This window comes from Amphiprion ocellaris, chromosome 19 (assembly GCF_022539595.1).
Source record: "Amphiprion ocellaris isolate individual 3 ecotype Okinawa chromosome 19, ASM2253959v1, whole genome shotgun sequence".
Lineage (NCBI taxonomy): Eukaryota > Metazoa > Chordata > Actinopteri > Pomacentridae > Amphiprion > Amphiprion ocellaris.
In genome coordinates this window covers 31,811,344-31,828,343 of record NC_072784.1, presented here as the reverse complement: position 1 = coordinate 31,828,343, position 17,000 = coordinate 31,811,344, and the positions used below count along the sequence as shown (strand labels likewise).

Genomic DNA, 17,000 nt, shown 5'->3' with positions numbered 1-17,000 from the left:
ATTGGAGAGAAATGCACAGAAACGAGTTGAAAAGTTCAGTAAAGTGTGTTTATTAATGGTCTGTTTTTTGTGGCAAAGTGTTTAAAATGTCACAATATTATAACAGCGACAGGCCGTGGGGTGCTGGAGTTACAAGGAGCACTGCGAGTACTGCATGTCTTCTAAACGTTAGCAGCTGCTGGAGTGACGGTATGTGCTGTATCTGTACTATCGGTAGAAGGTTTGGACTGACGATGGAAGCGTGATGGACACTACTGGAGAAGGCGGAAAGATTAAGACCATCCAAGAGGAAATGTTCTGCATGGATGCCAAATAACTGACAGTCAGAAAATGCAACACCTTATATTTTCCATATAACTAGAGTTTAAATGTGCCCTCTGCTACATTCATTTGTGATTTGCATACATTTTTGTACAATGGCATCCTTCCAATCAAACAACTAACAGCTAGTTTACATATGCAGTATAAATAGTACAACTGTTTATCATTGCAAATACACAGGGAATGCATGGGGAGGTTCACCTATAGCTGCTCGTATTGGTACTGGACCCTCGTCTGCGGGTTTAGCCTGATGCTGAGCCACAGAACCGATTCCACACATAAAATATGGATAAAATTAAATAAATCAACATCCTGAGTGAGGCTAACCTCAAAAGCCGCACTGCTTTCCATCAGCCGAACCGCTCAAAGCTCGTAAAGGCAGCAGACAATAAAATGCATAAACGGTGTTCCCTTTAAAAAATAAAAACTATATGACCTGGTGTAAAAAGGCAAGGAGTAGTAAGACTGAGGAGAGTGTCTCGCTCCCGACATCTGTGATGGTTTGTGGAATGAAGACACTTGGTGGAGTGATTGAGGGGGAGGTCTGGGGGGATTCAGCAGTTTCCTATTCCTGATGAGGAGGGCGCTGCTGTGGAGTTGGTGCTGCTGTTCTGGCCTTTTCCTTTGTGCCTCTGGCCGCCCCGTCTCCTTCCACCACCTCCAGACTTTGGCTGCAGAGGAGAGAAAACGAAAACACTGGATGAGGCGCCGAACATCCTGCAGCTCCTCCTGTTTAACCCTCAGATGCTCCAGTGGTTGGACTGAAACTCATCAATCAGTGGGTCAAAAATGACCCACATGACCCAATGTGTTTGTATACCACTTTTTGTCATTTTGGTTCAGAATAATCATCTGTATTATTATTTGTTTTATATTTTTGGCCACACAAGAATGATTTCATGTTCAAAATATGTTTATTTTCCACTTTATAACATATTTTGAATATTTTGATGATTGAAAAAGAAGAATATTACACAGAACAGCAATAGAAGAATGTCAGCATCCATTTTCTTTTCCTCCATCACCTCTGTATGATATTATCAGTGATAAAGAGCTTGGGGTAGTAATACAGATACCGCATTTTTTTTTAAGTATAAAAGGCAATTTGAAAATGTAAATAGAATGATATCAGAAACATGATTTTTGAGGAATAGCTGGACTATGAAATGATAAAAATGTTTCATTACAAAGATATTGCTAGAAAATGACACCCCCACTGATGCATCTAAGGGTTAAAGTGGTAAAACCAGCTAAAAAAAACAACAAAGCACTTCTGAAAAATCACATTTCCAGACTACAGCACCACAAATGTGCTTTAATCAAACACTTCCTCTGTCTTCTTGTTAAACCAACACAGTTTACCTTGTTCTCTTTGTTGCCCTCCTTTATCTGAGGGTCGTCGTCTCCCTCTCCCTTCAGATGCAACGCAAGCAGAGAGAGGGAAAGCAGGGATAGAGTTCAGGATTAAAGAAGACAAAATCAAAGCAGAGTGTTAGAAGTTAGAGAGGAACAAGAGTGTTAGAGGCAGGAAATTCAGACAAACACAGGAAGAGCTCCACCACGCAGCATCAGAATCATACTGTGTGTTTTATTTGTTGTTTTATTTCCTTGTGACTCACCGGTTGTGTCATGTTTGGGCCGGCTGGCTGTGCTATCGTCGCTGCGTCGTCGCCGGTTGCCACGCTGCCGTCCTCTTTTCGGAGCGGCGCCTTTTTTGTCGACTGCATTTTGATTTGTGGAGGTTTGGAATTCGATGGCATGTTGTTGGTGGATTGCAGCAGCTGAAAAGGATCCGAAGACAGATGTGAAATTATACTAACAAAAACCTCTACATCTCAGTATGAAGTCACGTCTGGAGTTAATGCTTCACATAGATTAGGAATTCATAAAGAGCCCATTTTATGCACATTTACAGAATTAAATTTTTGGGCTGTACTGGTTTCTGTTTATTTGCTTTACTGTTAAAAAATGAAATATCATCATTCTGTACACTGATGTCAGTTATAGTTCCAATCTGCACTAAAAAAAAGCTATACAAGACACTTGAAAAACTCTTAAAGCATATCTTTAAGACAAAGTGTCCTTAATTTAAATTATTTTCTACCATGGGTAATGTTTATTCTGGCATTTTTACAAATCTTCTGCACCTAAGCTCCTTGATTAAATGCTTAACTAATCGTGCTTTAAGTTTTCTCTTGTATACTGAGAGAACTGCTCATCAACATTACAATTTTCCTTCAGTAGCAATGTCCTGAAACTAACTTCAGGCAATCAGAGCTTGAGAACCTTGCAGAAGAGCATCTTTAAACAGGATATGCTGTTTCATATTAGTGATATCCTGGTGTAAACTTTATTGAGCTACCTTGGTGATGGTCCCCACAGCCTTGGTGCGTCCCTCCCTGAACACCAGCCTCTGGTCGCAGTGCAGGTACTCGGGGGTCTTGATGAAGCGGAAGTGGACTGAAGCTTTGTCTCCTGTCCGTAAGCAGTCTCTGTTCATGGACAGGATGGTGGCCGTCTGCCTGATGCTGCCACAGTGGACTGAGTGACGGATAAAGGAGGGAAAAATGAAGAAGTGAATAGTGTGCTGGTAAAACTAAACTGAAATACACAGTTCAGGGGTGTCCAACATGCGGACTGCGAGCTGAAAGCGGTCCTCCAGAGGGTCCAATCCGGCCCTCAAAGTGTAAAAATTCCAGAGAAGACATTAACTGCAGATTGTAAATTAGTAAAACTATAAATTTAAAATCATTTCTAGACCATGACAAGTTGATTGGATCAGAAAGTAAAATACTAGATTGTTCATTGTTCTTTTGTCATTTTGGGTCTCATTTTTGTAATATTTTGTCTTGTTTGTTGTCTTTTTTTTGTCTGACCTTTGTCTTTTTGTTTCTCGTTTTTGTCATCTTGTTTCATTTTAGTTTCGCTTGTGTTTTTTGTCTTATTTTGTGTTTTGCTTTATTCGTTGTTTTGTGTATTGTTTTTGTCGTTTTGGTTTTTTGTCTCACTTGTATTATCTATTTTTTTGTCGCTTTGTAACTTTTTTGTCCAATTTTTTTTGTTTTGTGGTTTGTCTCATTTTGTTTCTCATTTTTGGTGTTTTGTGTCTCATTTTTGTAATATTTTGTCTTGCTTTTGTTTTTTGTCTGACTTTTGTCGTTTGTCTCATGTTTTTGTTGTTTTGTTTCTCGTTTTTGTTTCATTTTTGTTTCGCTTGTGTTTTTCATCTTATTTTGTCATTTTGTGTTTTGCTTTATTCGTTGTTTTGTGTATCATTTCTGTCTTTTTGTCTCGCTTGTGGTGTTTGTCTGTTTTTTTTGTGATTTTGTGTCTCGCTTTTGTCATTTTTTGTCTCTGTGTCATTTGTGTAATTTTTTGTTTCGTTTTGTCGTTTGATCATTTTTTGTTGATTTGTAACTTTTTTGTCTAATTTTTTGTGTCTTTTTTGTTTAGTTTCGTGTCGTTTCTCTAATTTTTTGTCATTTTGTTTCTCATTTTTGACATTTTGTGTCTCCTTTTTTAAGTCCTGAACTGTGAACATTTTCAGATCATACTTTTTTGCACTAAAACAAAGGGAAAAACTTGGAGTTGTCGTTATTTATGCTGTGATTTTACTAGTAGCGTCCACTTGAGATCAAATTGGGCTGAATGTGGAATGTGAAGTAAAATGAGTTTGACACCCCAGATATAGTTAATTAATGTGTGAGGCTCTGCTATACTGGACTTAGTAGAAATTGTCCGATATGTGAGCAACACTCAATCCTATGACACACAAACATCATTTGGACACTTGGCTAGAGAACTTCCAGACACTCAGATGTCCTGTTTTTACCATAAAGCTGCAGCAGAAACGCTCAGAGCCTGTTCTTTCTCAGTGTGAGACCATTACCCACCCATGGCCTGGTATCTGGGGGATATCGTGGTGGGATGATGCAGTACCAGGATCTCGGCCTCAAACTCCCAGGTGGCCTGTGGGCTTAGCCTCGGGGACACCATCACCATGCCTTTCCTTATGGACGAACGCTTGATCTAAGAGCCACAGAGGTACAAGGAATCATTTCTCAAGTTTAGGACCATGTTTTCACCCAGTGATAACTAACCCTTGCAATCCCCCACATTTCCACTAGATGTCGCTGTGGGACACCTCTGACTCCTACCTTTTTGAGAGCAAACGAGGCAGTCTGACCGCCTCTAACTTCCTTCACAGGCATCCTCTTGCGGTGGATGGATTTGACAGCAATGGAGATGAAGCTCCCTAGAGGATCTGGGCCCAGCAGCATGGTGTCGTTCAGACGTATGAGTCCACGTAAAGTAGTTCCCGATACTACGGTTCCCACTCCCTGAGACAGAAACAGAACACGGCCTGCAGGTCAGTGAACATTCAAGAGTGAAGGTTTGCATTAAATGTACATATTTAAATCCATCCAGTGACAGGAGTTGAGTACCGGTACAGAGTAGGTGTCGTCTATCTGAAACTCAGCAGGCTGATCGTCGCGGTAGGAAGTCCTGGATGACAGCAGGTTGAGAAACATCTTGAGCAGGTCCATGTTCTCTCCAGTCACGTTGGAGATCTGAAAGATGGGGCACATCCTGGAGGGATGCAGCACAAAGATTAGAACCACGTACACTAGCAGTCAAAAGCTTGGACACACCTTCAGTGTTTTTCTTTATTTTTACTACTTTCTATGTTGTAGATTCTTACTGAAGGCATCAGAACTATGAATGAACACATATGGAATTATGTAGGAAACAAACCATTGTGATATAACTCTAAACATGGTTTCTATTTTAGATTCTTTGCTTTGATTACTTCTTTGCACTCTTGGCATTCTCTGATGAGCTTCATGAGGTAGTCTCCTGAAATGGTTTGACTTTACAGGTGTTCCTTGTCAAGGCTCGTGTGGAATTTCTTCCTTCCTAATGGGGTTGGAACCATCAGTTCTGTTGTGCAGAAGTCAGGTTGGTCCACAGTTGACAGCCCTATTTGACAACTGTTAGAATCCATATTATGGCAAGAACCAATCAGCTAAGAGAAACGACAGTCCATCATTACTTTAAGAACTGAAGGTCAGTCAGTCCGGAAAACTGCTAAAACTCTGAATGTATCCCCAAGTTCAGTCTCTAAAACCATCCAGCTCTACGACCAAACTGGCTCCCATGAGGACCTCCCCAGGAAAGGAAGACCAAGAGTCTCCTCTGCTGCTGAGGAGAAGTTCATCCGAGTCTCCAGCCTCAGAAATGTCCAGTTAACAGCAGCTCAGATTAGAGTCCAGATAAATGCCACCCAGAGTTCTAGTAGTAGACACATCTCTACATCACCTGTTCAGAGGAGATTGAACCAATCAGGCCTTTATGGTCCAATAGCTGCTCAGAAACCACTACTAAGGAAAAGCAACAAGCAGCAGAGATTAGTTTGGGCCAATAAACACAAAGAATGGACATTAGAGCAGTGGAGATCTGGGCTTTGGTCTGATGAGTCCAAATCTGAGATCTTTGGTTCCACCTGTCGTGTCTTTGTGAGACCAGAAAAGGTGGACGGATGGTCTCTAGATGATCTCTACATGCATGGTTCCCACCATGAAGCATGGAGGAGGAGGTGTGATGGTGTGGGGGTGCTTTGCTGGTGACACTGTTGGGGATTTATTCCAAACTGAAGGAACCCTGAACCAACATGGCTACCACAGCATCCTGCAGTGACATGACATCCCATCAGGTTTGGTTTAGTTGGACCATCATTTATTTTCCAACAGGACAATGACCTCAAACACACCTCCAGGTTGTGGAAGGACTATCTGACCAAGAAGGAGATAATGGAGATGACCTGGCCTCCACAGTCACCTGACCTAAACCCAGTCCAGATGTTTGGGATGAGATGGACCACAGAGTGAAGGCAGAAGGACCAACAAGAGCTCAGCATCTCTGGAACTCCTTCAAGACTGTTGGAGAACCATTTCAGGTTCTACCTCATGAAGCTCATCCAGAGAATAACAAGAGTGTGAGAAGCACACACTCTTCTTTGAAGAATCTAACAGAACAGAGAGGTTTTGAGTCATTTTTGGTCATTTTTAATTCAAACTGAATCATTTTGAACAAACTTTGTGTTTCCTGGGACTTGTTCAGGGTTATCTGGGACGTGAGGCGTTTGGGACAAGATTAAACAGATTTTGGATCATTTTTAACATGTTTTGAGAAGTTTTGAGTAGTTTTGAACAGGTTTCAAGTCATTGTGGACAAATATTTACTCAAAATGGATAAAGTTCAAGTCACTTTGGAGGATTTCTGAGTAAGGACACATTTCCAGTTACTGAACACTAATTTCAATTAATTATCGAAAAATTTCAAGCCATTTATGACAATTAAAGTAGGTTTGGACAAATTTCAACTTGTTTTGTTTTATTTTATTTTAAACAGATTTTGAGTCATTATTGGCAATTTTTAATTCGTTTGGACAAATTCAATCATTTTGAACAAATTTTGAGTTTTGCTAGGACTTGTTCAGGGTTATTTGCGACTTCTTTTGGGTCATTTACGACAAGATTTAAAAAATTTTGGACATGTTTTGAGTAATTTTGTACCATTTTAACATGTTTTGAGAAAATTTGAGTAGTTTTGAACAGGTTTTGAGTCATTTTGGACTAATTTCAACATTTTACAAGTTATTTTGGGCAGATTTTGAGTCAGTTTTTAATTCAAATAGAATAATTTGAAGAATCTATAATATAAAACTTGTTTTGACTTATTTCACACTTTTTTGTTTACTACATAATTCCAGATGTGTTCATTCATAGTTTTGATGCCTTCAGTGAGAATCTACAACGTAAATAGTTATAAAAATAAAGAAGAACCAGAAAATGAGAAGGTGTGTGTATATGTATTTATACTCTGTCTCTACACCTGGCTGGAACAAACTTCGTACCTCTCTGAACTGAAGTTTGAAGCTGTGACTATAACGTCGTCCTTGTTCTGGACCAGAACAGGAATCTTCCTGCAGCCTGGAGATTTCAGTAACCTCTGGAGCAGCTTCAAGGTCTCTGTTATCAGGAAAGCAAACACCAATAAGCATGGCACATAAAGCTCATATTTACATATTAGCCAAAAATATTAACACAGATGTGACTGTATGTTATGTTTAATAGAACAAAGAGAGTTAAAAGGGAACCTCAGACCTTGCAGGATGTTGGCGGGACACATGTCGATCTTGGTCACCACGACAAACACAGGCACATTCAGAGCTAAAGCCAGGCCCAGGTGCTCTTTGGTCATTCCTACGATACCCGCATTACTGCCCACCTGGAGGGGAAGGGAAAGAGAACATGTTATTCCTATATATTCATTAAATAAAACAGGTTTTAGTTAAATTGTGGATGGTGCATATAGACCTTGTTTCATATTTAGGTAAGTGGTAAAACTAGTATAGAAAATCCAACATTTAAGTATTCACCTGCACATAATTGAAGTGCTTTAGTGCTCCAGGGTACACCAATACTAGGAAAGAACTGTGAAATCTTGGCTGTTAGAAACAATCCTATCCCTCTTTCATTAGCACTTCTATGACAGTTTTAACAGCAGCTGTACTGTGTCTGTGCAGCCCAACAGTGGGTGTGTCAACCGCGAATTCACAAATGGGGCAAAAATTTCTCAACATGCAAAAGCAGTGTTCACACTAGGAACATGAACTTCACTATAGCTTACAGGCTGCTAAAAATCAAGCATTCACAGATACACAGCCAACAAAATTTCTAATATATAATTTTAAAAATTTTAATACATGTAGGAAGGGTGAGAGTGGGTGATTAAAATGTGCACTAAAGTACTGCTCACACACACTTATTTCTGAAAGGATTTAACTTCTGACAAGCAGCGATGTGGCCTGTTCAACTGATCTTTACGGTGGGTTCAAGTTCTGGGTGAATATTAAATAAGTACAATAATTCACTCCTGTTGTTTTATGGCTTCATTTCACAGCAGACATTTGTTTTTCTAAATGAATCAAAAAAATACATGTAATTTTAAGCTCCATGTTGTCATATATTATTCTATTACGCTGCCTGATGTTTAAGGTTTTTGCTGTGGTATCCTTTTAGTTTCATATTGACATTTTAGGCAGGTTTCGTGGCAGCACTATGATAGATTTATTATTTTTTTAAATATATATATATATATATATATATATATATATATATATATATGGCAAGCAATCAGAATCCAGATGTTCTATTGCACACACAAACTTCATTTCTTCTCCCTCCTACTGACCATGAGCATGCAGAAGTCAGGCAGGTGTCCAGTCATCCCAAACACTGTGGTCTTGAGGTATTTCTCATGGCCGGCCAAGTCTATGAAGGTAATTACTTTGGAGGACTTCTCACAGATTTTGGTCCAGTCCAGGCTTCCTCCATGACTGTCTGGTTTATTCACCACCTGGAGACACACAGGTACCATAAACCATGTTGTATAACCACCTGCACTATATTCTACTGAGTAAACATTTAACTACTCAAGTGCAATTTGCTATTTTTTTCACATCTGAGAAATTTACTAAGAACTGGACGACATTTTCCATTTTCTAGTGGAGTATAGTCCAAAGCTTGACATTATCCTACGGTACATTAAAAACATTTCTCTGAATAATATCCTCTATATGGCTGTTAAATTTCTCTTTTTCACCTGCTTCAATCATCACATTTCAGCACCTTATACTATAGCACTAAACGTTAAAGCCTGAAGAATCACAGCTCCTAAAGAAGGGCAGCATCCACTAGACCTCACCTGTCCCTCCTGGTCGAACCCCAGGATGTCGTTTCCCACGCTGCTGGTCCTGCCGCTCTCCATCTCATGTTTGTGTCTGAAAAGTTTCTGCCGAGCGAAGCCTCTGCCGTTGTCCAGCTCGCCGTGTGTTAAGACCCCCAGCAGGGTACTTTTACCGGCATCCACGTTCCCCACTACTGCAACCCTGAGGGATATAAGAATCCCAAAATATAAATTAAAGTGTACCAAGAAAGGTGTGACTTTCAATCAAACAACATAGTGGAAAGTGATGGTCAGCATAATCTATCTGGTAACTTAAAGACCTGATAGTACAATATCATCCTACAGAACTCTTCGCTCTCAGACTGCAGGCTTACTTGTTGTTCCTAGAATTTCTAAAAAAGATCAAGACCAGGAAAGCTGCAGGTCCTGATGGAATCAGCTCCAGACTCCTTAGAGACTGTGCAGACCAGCTCTGTCAGGTGCTGCTGCACATCTTTAACCTGAGCCTGAGTCTGGAGAGGGTTCCTCTGTTATGGAAGACTTCCTGCCTGGTTCCTGTCTCTAAGACCAGGAACCCCAGGGAGCCTAACCATTTCAGACCTGTGGCCCTCACTTCTCATCTGATGAAGACCATGGAGAGGATCGTCCTCAGGAACCTCCGTCCCCAGGTGAGCCCACATCTGGATCCACTGCAGTTCGCCTACCAACCGAACATTGGAGTGGATGATGCAGTGATCTACCTGCTGCACAGATCACTGACTCATCTGGAGAACCCCAGGTAGCACTGTGAGGGTCATGTTCTTTGACTTCTCCAGTGCTTTCAACACCATCCAGCCTTCTCTGCTCAGGGTGAAGCTTGAAGGAGCAGCAGTAGACTGTCACCTGGCTGCTTGGACCATCGACTACCTCACCAACAGACCACAGTACATGAGGCTTCAGGACTGTGTGTCTGATGTGGTAGTCAGCAGCATGGAGGTCCACAGGGTACAGTCTGTCCCCCTTTCTCTTCACCCTGTACACATCGGACTTCCACTACAACTCTGGGAGCTGTCACCTCCAGAAGTTCTCCGATGATACAGCCATTGTCGGGTGTGTATCTGAGGGGGACTAGCAGGAGTACAGGACGGTCATCTCTGACTTTGTTGACTGGTGTGAGCTAAACCATCTGCAGCTCAACGCCAGTAAGATGAAGGAGATGATCGTGGACTTCAGCAGGAGGAGGACATCCCAGACTGAACCGGTGAACATCCAGGGTTTGGACATTGACATGGTGGACACATACAAATACCTGGGTGTTCACCTCAATAATAAACTGGACTGGACACACAATACAGAGGTCCTGTACAAGAAGGACCAAAGTCGTCTCCACCTGCTGAGGAGACTGAGGTCCTTTGGAGTGTGCAGGACTCTGCTCAGGACATTCTACGACTCTGTGGTAGCGTCTGCTATCTTCTATGCAGTGGTCTGCTGGGGAGCAGGGAGCACTGAAAGGGACAGAAAGAGACTAAACAGACTGGTCAGGAGGGCTGGTTCTGTCCTGGACTGTTCCCTGGACTCCATAGAGGAGGTGGGTGAGAGGAGGATGTTGGCAAAGCTCACATCCATCATGGACAATCCCTCTCACCCACTGCATGACACTGTGGGGTCTTTAAGCAGCTCCTTCAGCAGCAGACTGAGACATCCACCCTGCAAGAAGGAGCGCTATCACAGGTCCTTCATTCCATCTGCTGTAAGACTTTACAACATCAGCATCACTGGCTGATGTTAACATAACCTGCACTCATATCATATCATCCTAAACCTTGGTTAAATCTGCACAATTCCTTGCACTGCTGGCATTTTCCGCACTTTCACATTTATTCCACAAGCCACTTTTTGCTGATGTCATCTATTTATAGTTAGTAATACTCTTATTTATTCATTTCTCATCCTTCATTCTTGTATATATTGTATACATTATTGTTATTTTAATTATTTATCTTTACTGTATATTGCTGCCTTTACAGTATATTGCTGCTGTAACATGGAAAATTTCCCCTGACATGGGGAGTAATAAAGGATTATCTTATCTTATCTTAAAACTAGAACGGGAGGCAGAGCCTTCAGTTATCAGGCACCTCTCCTGTGGAACCAGCTCCCAGTTTGGGTTCGGGAGGCGGCATGTACACAACTGACTTCCTCTTGGACGTCCCTTAGTTCTGCCCCTAGTTCTGCTGCTATAGGCCTAGACTGCTGGAGGACCTCTCTGGATGCACTGAGCCCTTCTCTATCTACCATTATTTTTAATATATATACCATTATTGCATTACACTCACTCTGTTTCTCCCTGTGTCCTTTCTCCGAGTGTCCCTGATCCCAGAGCTGGATGCTTCAGATCTGTGATTGTTCTCCCACCAACTGGCCTAATCTCCATCTGTGGGATGCTGCTGCTGCTGACCTTCCTCCAGCCCACTGCTTCCAGCTGCCCATTTCCATCAATCTACTCTGCATCACCCTCACTATACTGGATATACTCACCTACATACTGTTCAAATTTTACTACCAGCTATATATGTAGTATATTTAATGCCAGAGCCGTACACCATAACAGTAAATTTAGGAATCAGTTTCAATGTTGGCTTGTACTTTGTATCATCTATCTTATCATGCATGAATCCAACTGAGGGTTTTATGTTCCTTGTCCTCCACTCCCTCTACCTCTTCTGTCCCTCTCAACCCGCCCAGCCAGCAGGCAGATGGGTCCCCCCACATAAAGAGCCGGGTTCTGCTCAAGGTTTCTTCCCGTTAAAAGGGAGTTTTTTTCTTGCCACTGGCCACGTTTACATGAAGTTTTCTAATTTAGAATTATTAATTCGGAATTAACTCATTTGGAATTAAAGTTTTGTGCTTTGCGTTTAAATGGAAATATTAATTCTGAATTAAGGTTTACATGGACCGCACGTTTATCCCCTTCCTTCATTCCGCTTTAACGCTTGGGTGTTGGAAAGGATTCTGATTGGACAGGGAGTGGACGTGACGTATCCCTGTTTATTGGAAGAAAACAAACTCCATTTGCCACTGCATTTCTTTTCCCCAGCAACATGGAGGAACAACTAATAAGCATGCTTTTCGCTTTGCTTTTTATTGTCGTTTTGAAACAGCAACCCGACAATGGCGTACTACTTCTGTTGCGTCACTTGAGAAGGAGGAGAGAGATAGAATACCAGAGAAGGGAGGCAGACGACCAAGCTGTGTACGTCGCTACGTCATCGCTACGTGAGGAACCAAGCATGCGCAGAATGACCGGAATTAACTAAAGCGGAATTAACTGTATACATGAATAGAACATACACAGGAATTAGTTTATTTGAAATTAACATCGGAATAAACCAGGTAGTTCATTCGGAATTAAGTTTATTCGGAATTAACTTTTTAAATCGGAATTAAGTGTTTACAAGGAGATCTTAAAGCGGAATTAACTTTAATTCCGAATTAAAGAGGAATTAAAAGTCTCATGTAAACGTGGCAACTGTCTCCTTAGGGCTTGCTCTGGGGGTTCAGGCATATGGGTTCTGTAAAGCATCTTGAGACAATCTAAACTGTAATTGTTCTATATGAATATGATTGAACTGAATTGAATAAAAAGGCTAACCTTTGTCATTTACTTCCAAATGATTTAATTATGCATAAAACACTACGTCATTATTACTGTGTTATTATCCCCAATAATGAAGATGGAAAGAGCCTGAAAAAAATGTAAGAAAATTCCTGAAGAGCACCTGAACTGGTTTAACAGGTTTTACAGGGTTCGTCCAAACATTATAAGCCCCTTTCTTTACTGCAGTGATCACCTACCCCTCCAAACACAAACAGAGCACCTGAGCACTTCAGAAACCTGCAGAAATCTCTGGTATTATAAGTGAGATGCACTAATGGACAGCAACCACAACCTCAGGGCAGCTCACCTGACCTCCAGGAAGTCCAGCTCACCCACACGTCTCCGGATCAGATAGTCACGAACCAAACCGGCTGCCTCGATGCGCTCTCGCAGTGTGATAAGGTCAGCGTCCAGCTGCTCACACATGGAGCGCACCGTGGCAACCGAAGCCTCCATGTCCTTCTCATCCAGACCCCAGTCACCACCGTCTACAGAGGAGGACCACAGGAGAGCTATTTTACCTTTATTATATCTTTATATTTGCTATATTGTGCCTTTTCTACACCTCATCTGTATCTAGCTGCTGTAAAAATGTTTGTCTTATCTTGTCATTACACTGTTGATTAGATTGTTGATCATTTTTTTAAATTAATTGATTAGTTGTTCGGTCTATAAAATGTCATCCTTAAATGCCTTGTTTTGTCTACAGTGAAAACATTTTACTTTACTCCTCTGACATTTTAATGTCAGAGGAGTTTAAAAAATGAAAAGATACAACTTTAAGAGGCTGGAATCAGGGAATTTAAAATTTATTTTGTAGTTTAATAGCTGGCAACTCATGGATTTGTGACTGCAGCTCGGTCTAGCATAGAGTTATTTATAATTAGGGGAGAAAGGGGATAAAGGAGACTTTCATCTATACGCTACTGCGTCTTTGTAACTTAAAAAACAGCCGTGTTTCTCACCTGAGCCCATCCCAACCACATAGATGGTCTCTCCGCATCCTTCCTCCATCCTGTCCCGGAGCTGCCGGAGTAACGAGTCGTACTGCTCTCCGTTTGGGCTAACAAGAGCCAGCTGTCAGGTTCCGGTGAGGGAGAAAGAGAAAACATAGCGAGAACATTGACTATTGTTGCACTCATGGTTGTTCTGGGATTCATTTTAATCAGATCCAATGAGCTGCTCTCAGTGACAGTCAGTACTTGTTAGGAAGTTGAGGTTGGATTGCATCAGGTGTAACTCTGACTCTACTACAGAGTTTTATTCTTTCGGCACATTGTTTTATTTCACATTCAAAATGCAAGCTGGGTGAAAAGATAAGACCTGAAGGGAATGGTGAGTTCAGAAGCTGCTATTCACATACAAACACAGCTGCCTCACTTCCCATGAAACACCTCAAGGTCACACATGAACGCAGCGCTATGATCCCTGCTGGTGTGGACTTAAAGAGCTCCATTAAGCCTCAGTAGAAACTGGTTTGGGGTGTTTGCTAAGAATAAACTGGTAGCACAAATACAATAAGACTTACACATAACAATGGAAGCATTGCTGTGTTGTTTTGTTTTTTTTTTGCAGAAATTATCCAAAAATAAATAAAAAGGTGAGTTTGGCCTTCAAATTGAACAGACATACCGTGTTATCGTGGGAATGTGGTTTGAGTTTCAGTTAGGCCTTTTGTTTTGGGTTACAGTTATGATAATGCTGTGACTTTCTTTTTCCACTATCAAGATAAACAGCTCAGGCGTGCCTGTGGAAAACCTGATTATGAAGGTGCTATCACTACGAAAGCACACTAAAACTTTTTCATGTAAATAAACTGATGGAGTTACAGAAGCTTATTGTGATTTATTGTGCCAAAAGACAAATACAGTATTAGGAATGTCTATAGGAACACACTGATAAAGTTAGATAAAATCGGAAACTGACATGTCGATGAAAAGATCAAGAGCCAAAAGTCAACACGGGACTGCCTCCCTGATGCAACCCTGTGCAATCTGTTTATGGGATGGATAATTACGGAGTGATGTGTAATTTGACCCTGACGCATAAACCTGATTGCTATCACTCTTGCATTCAAACATCCAGGATTACAGCATGGTAAACACTTACTCATCTGATGAGTTCCAGTACCTGATAGCTACATTCAGTCTTACAGGTGTGTTTATGCAGACAGACAGACAGAGAGACAGGTAGCTGCTGCTGGAGGTGGAGCAGGATGCCTCACCTCGTTATCTTGTTGTATTTTAATCGTGTGTGTTTGTGAATTGGGGTTAACTGGTCTTGTCAAGTTAATGTTTTGTTCTGACAAGAGATGCTGTGTTGCTGTGCATTGCTTTAACCGGTGTTGTTGTGTTCAGACATGCTTGTGTGTGTTGTGGCAGCATATGGTGCAAGGTGTTTGGATGTGTAACTAATGGTAGCATCAGCTGCTAACGTTAGCCGCAGCTAAGCTAGTTATTTTATTAAACGTCAGGAACCCCGGCCCCGGGAAGTCTGCAGCATTTAATATTTAATATTTATATTGAAGGTATGATACGCTGTATTTAGGTAATTACACGTCTATGTGCAGTGAACGCATTATTATGTTTTCATTCATTCATTCATTAACCAGCGGCGGCGGCTAGCGTTAGCATGCTAACACCAGCAGGCCCAGCCGTACCTTGCTAGTGAAGTCTATCCCACGACCCTCAGGCTCGCCGTTGAGCTCGTCCACGTCCTCGAAGCACTCGTCCCCGGCGTCGTCTCCGCATCCTCCACGGTCCGGAGCGAAGATGCTGGCGGGGATTAAAGCGTCCGCCAGCTGCACGGAGCCCGGGCTTAAACCTGGCTCATGGGGCGCCGCTATCGATGCCATTTCGATTGCCAACTTATCTGCGGTGATGAATGTGAGGCTGTCCGTTTTGTTGTGATGATGGTTGGAACCAAACACCGACCGGGACACCGACACTCTGCGGGCTAACGGGAGCTAGCCAACATTAGCTGCAGCTAAGCTAAGCTAACCGACAGGTATAACCGCACTTTAACTAGCATTACTATAACATGACGCCCGTTTATTATGGTCTGTGGTGCATTGAGGATATTTAGCTGTAAAAGCAGCGTATTAATAGTGAGCAGGAAGGCGTGTGTTTTTACCTCCGGCTCGCCAATAGTGTGGAAGTGTGTGTGAATATGTCAGCAGCGGACCAATACCAGGGAGGGGGTCGTTCATATGATTACAGGTTGGACAAACCCTCACTCACTGTATGCTGTAACCTCAGTGCAACCACTGACATACTGATGAAACAGCAACTAAAAACATGCAAAGTTCACTTTATATAATTACATAATCAACTTTCATACATAACTTTAACATTTTCCCCTGTCCAGTCCATGTAACAAATGTTGTATCATAGAAGTAATGATTATTACACGAATAATAAATAAAAAAATAGATTTATTCTGACAGAGAGGTACAAACATGTAGTAGAATTTCATAATTACATGGATTTCTGAATGAATTGGACAGAAAATGTTCTGCGTGACCTGCACAAACAACACAACAAATGATTAATGCTCATATAATTAGAATAAATTTAGCTTTATTGTCGTTACACATCTACAAGTACAGGTTACCAAAAGCAGTTTGGCCGAATACTGAGATGATATGCACATACTAACTGATTGTACTATACAGTTGGAGGTACAATGGACATACCATGCTGATAGACACAGTACAGTATAGGAATATATATGAATGGATATTGACATAATATACAGATTATTGGGATGCTATAAATATACTGTACAGGTCCAATGAACATGCTATACTAATAGACACAAGATATAGAGATAAGGATACACATGAATTATATGAACATAATAGATATAAGGATATATATAAATGATATAGTCATAATATCCAGATTATATATTATATTATATTATTACTGATTAATCAGGTAACAAGCACAGAGGAAAATCTGGGGATCAGTACTGACATTAAAAAAAAAATCATAAAAATTTGTACTCAGCATTACTAAGGTAACTTGTGCAAAACATTGAATGTAAAAATGGGTCTTAAAGGAGTGTTTCCTATTTCAGTGACAGGAGTATTGCACAAAAATATGTCCAGACTGTCAACAATGAACACTGTTTAAGGAAGTTATGGTTTACTGGTAGATGTTTTTCCCCTTTTACATTTTCTTTAGAACAATCTGTGTGCTGTTGAAGACAGAAAATACAGGAAAAGCTTGTTTAAACTGAGAGATAAGGAACAAATATCCCCAAAAGACTGACTTTAATGCTTTATAGG

General features: G+C 41.1%; 1 protein-coding gene across 2 annotated transcripts; it reads right to left on the bottom strand.

Moving 5' to 3' along the window:
- Window positions 1-26: 26 nt before the first annotated feature.
- gtpbp1 (GTP binding protein 1) lies at window positions 27-15,850 on the bottom strand. Of its 2 annotated transcripts, XM_023267700.3 has the most exons (14): window positions 15,369-15,850; window positions 13,675-13,786; window positions 13,017-13,197; window positions 9,091-9,274; window positions 8,578-8,742; window positions 7,488-7,611; window positions 7,238-7,352; window positions 4,767-4,911; window positions 4,479-4,661; window positions 4,215-4,350; window positions 2,684-2,862; window positions 1,941-2,102; window positions 1,684-1,734; window positions 27-992 (listed from the first exon to the last, which is right to left on the bottom strand). In XM_023267700.3, exons 1-14 carry the CDS (start codon window positions 15,561-15,563, stop codon window positions 876-878), a joined length of 2,049 nt encoding a protein of 682 aa, XP_023123468.1. In that variant the 5' UTR covers window positions 15,564-15,850; the 3' UTR covers window positions 27-875. The 2 variants fall into 2 exon arrangements, with proteins under 2 accessions (XP_023123468.1, XP_023123469.1); XM_023267701.3 differs by lacking the exon at window positions 1,684-1,734 and having other exon boundaries at window positions 15,369-15,849.
- Window positions 15,851-17,000: the final 1,150 nt, after the last annotated feature.

What these genes read in the sequence shown, in the direction of transcription:
- gtpbp1 (XM_023267700.3), bottom strand. Translation starts at nt 15,563, where the DNA reads ATGGCATCGATAGCGGCGCCCCATGAGCCAGGTTTAAGCCCGGGCTCC. An exon ending in ACGACACCTACTCTGTACCG is followed by an intron (nt 4,662 to 4,766) that starts GTACTCAACTCC and finishes TTTCTGTCTCAG; the next exon opens with GGAGTGGGAACCGTAGTATC. An exon ending in CCCCAGATACCAGGCCATGG is followed by an intron (nt 2,863 to 4,214) that starts GTGGGTAATGGT and finishes TCCGTCACTCAG; the next exon opens with TCCACTGTGGCAGCATCAGG.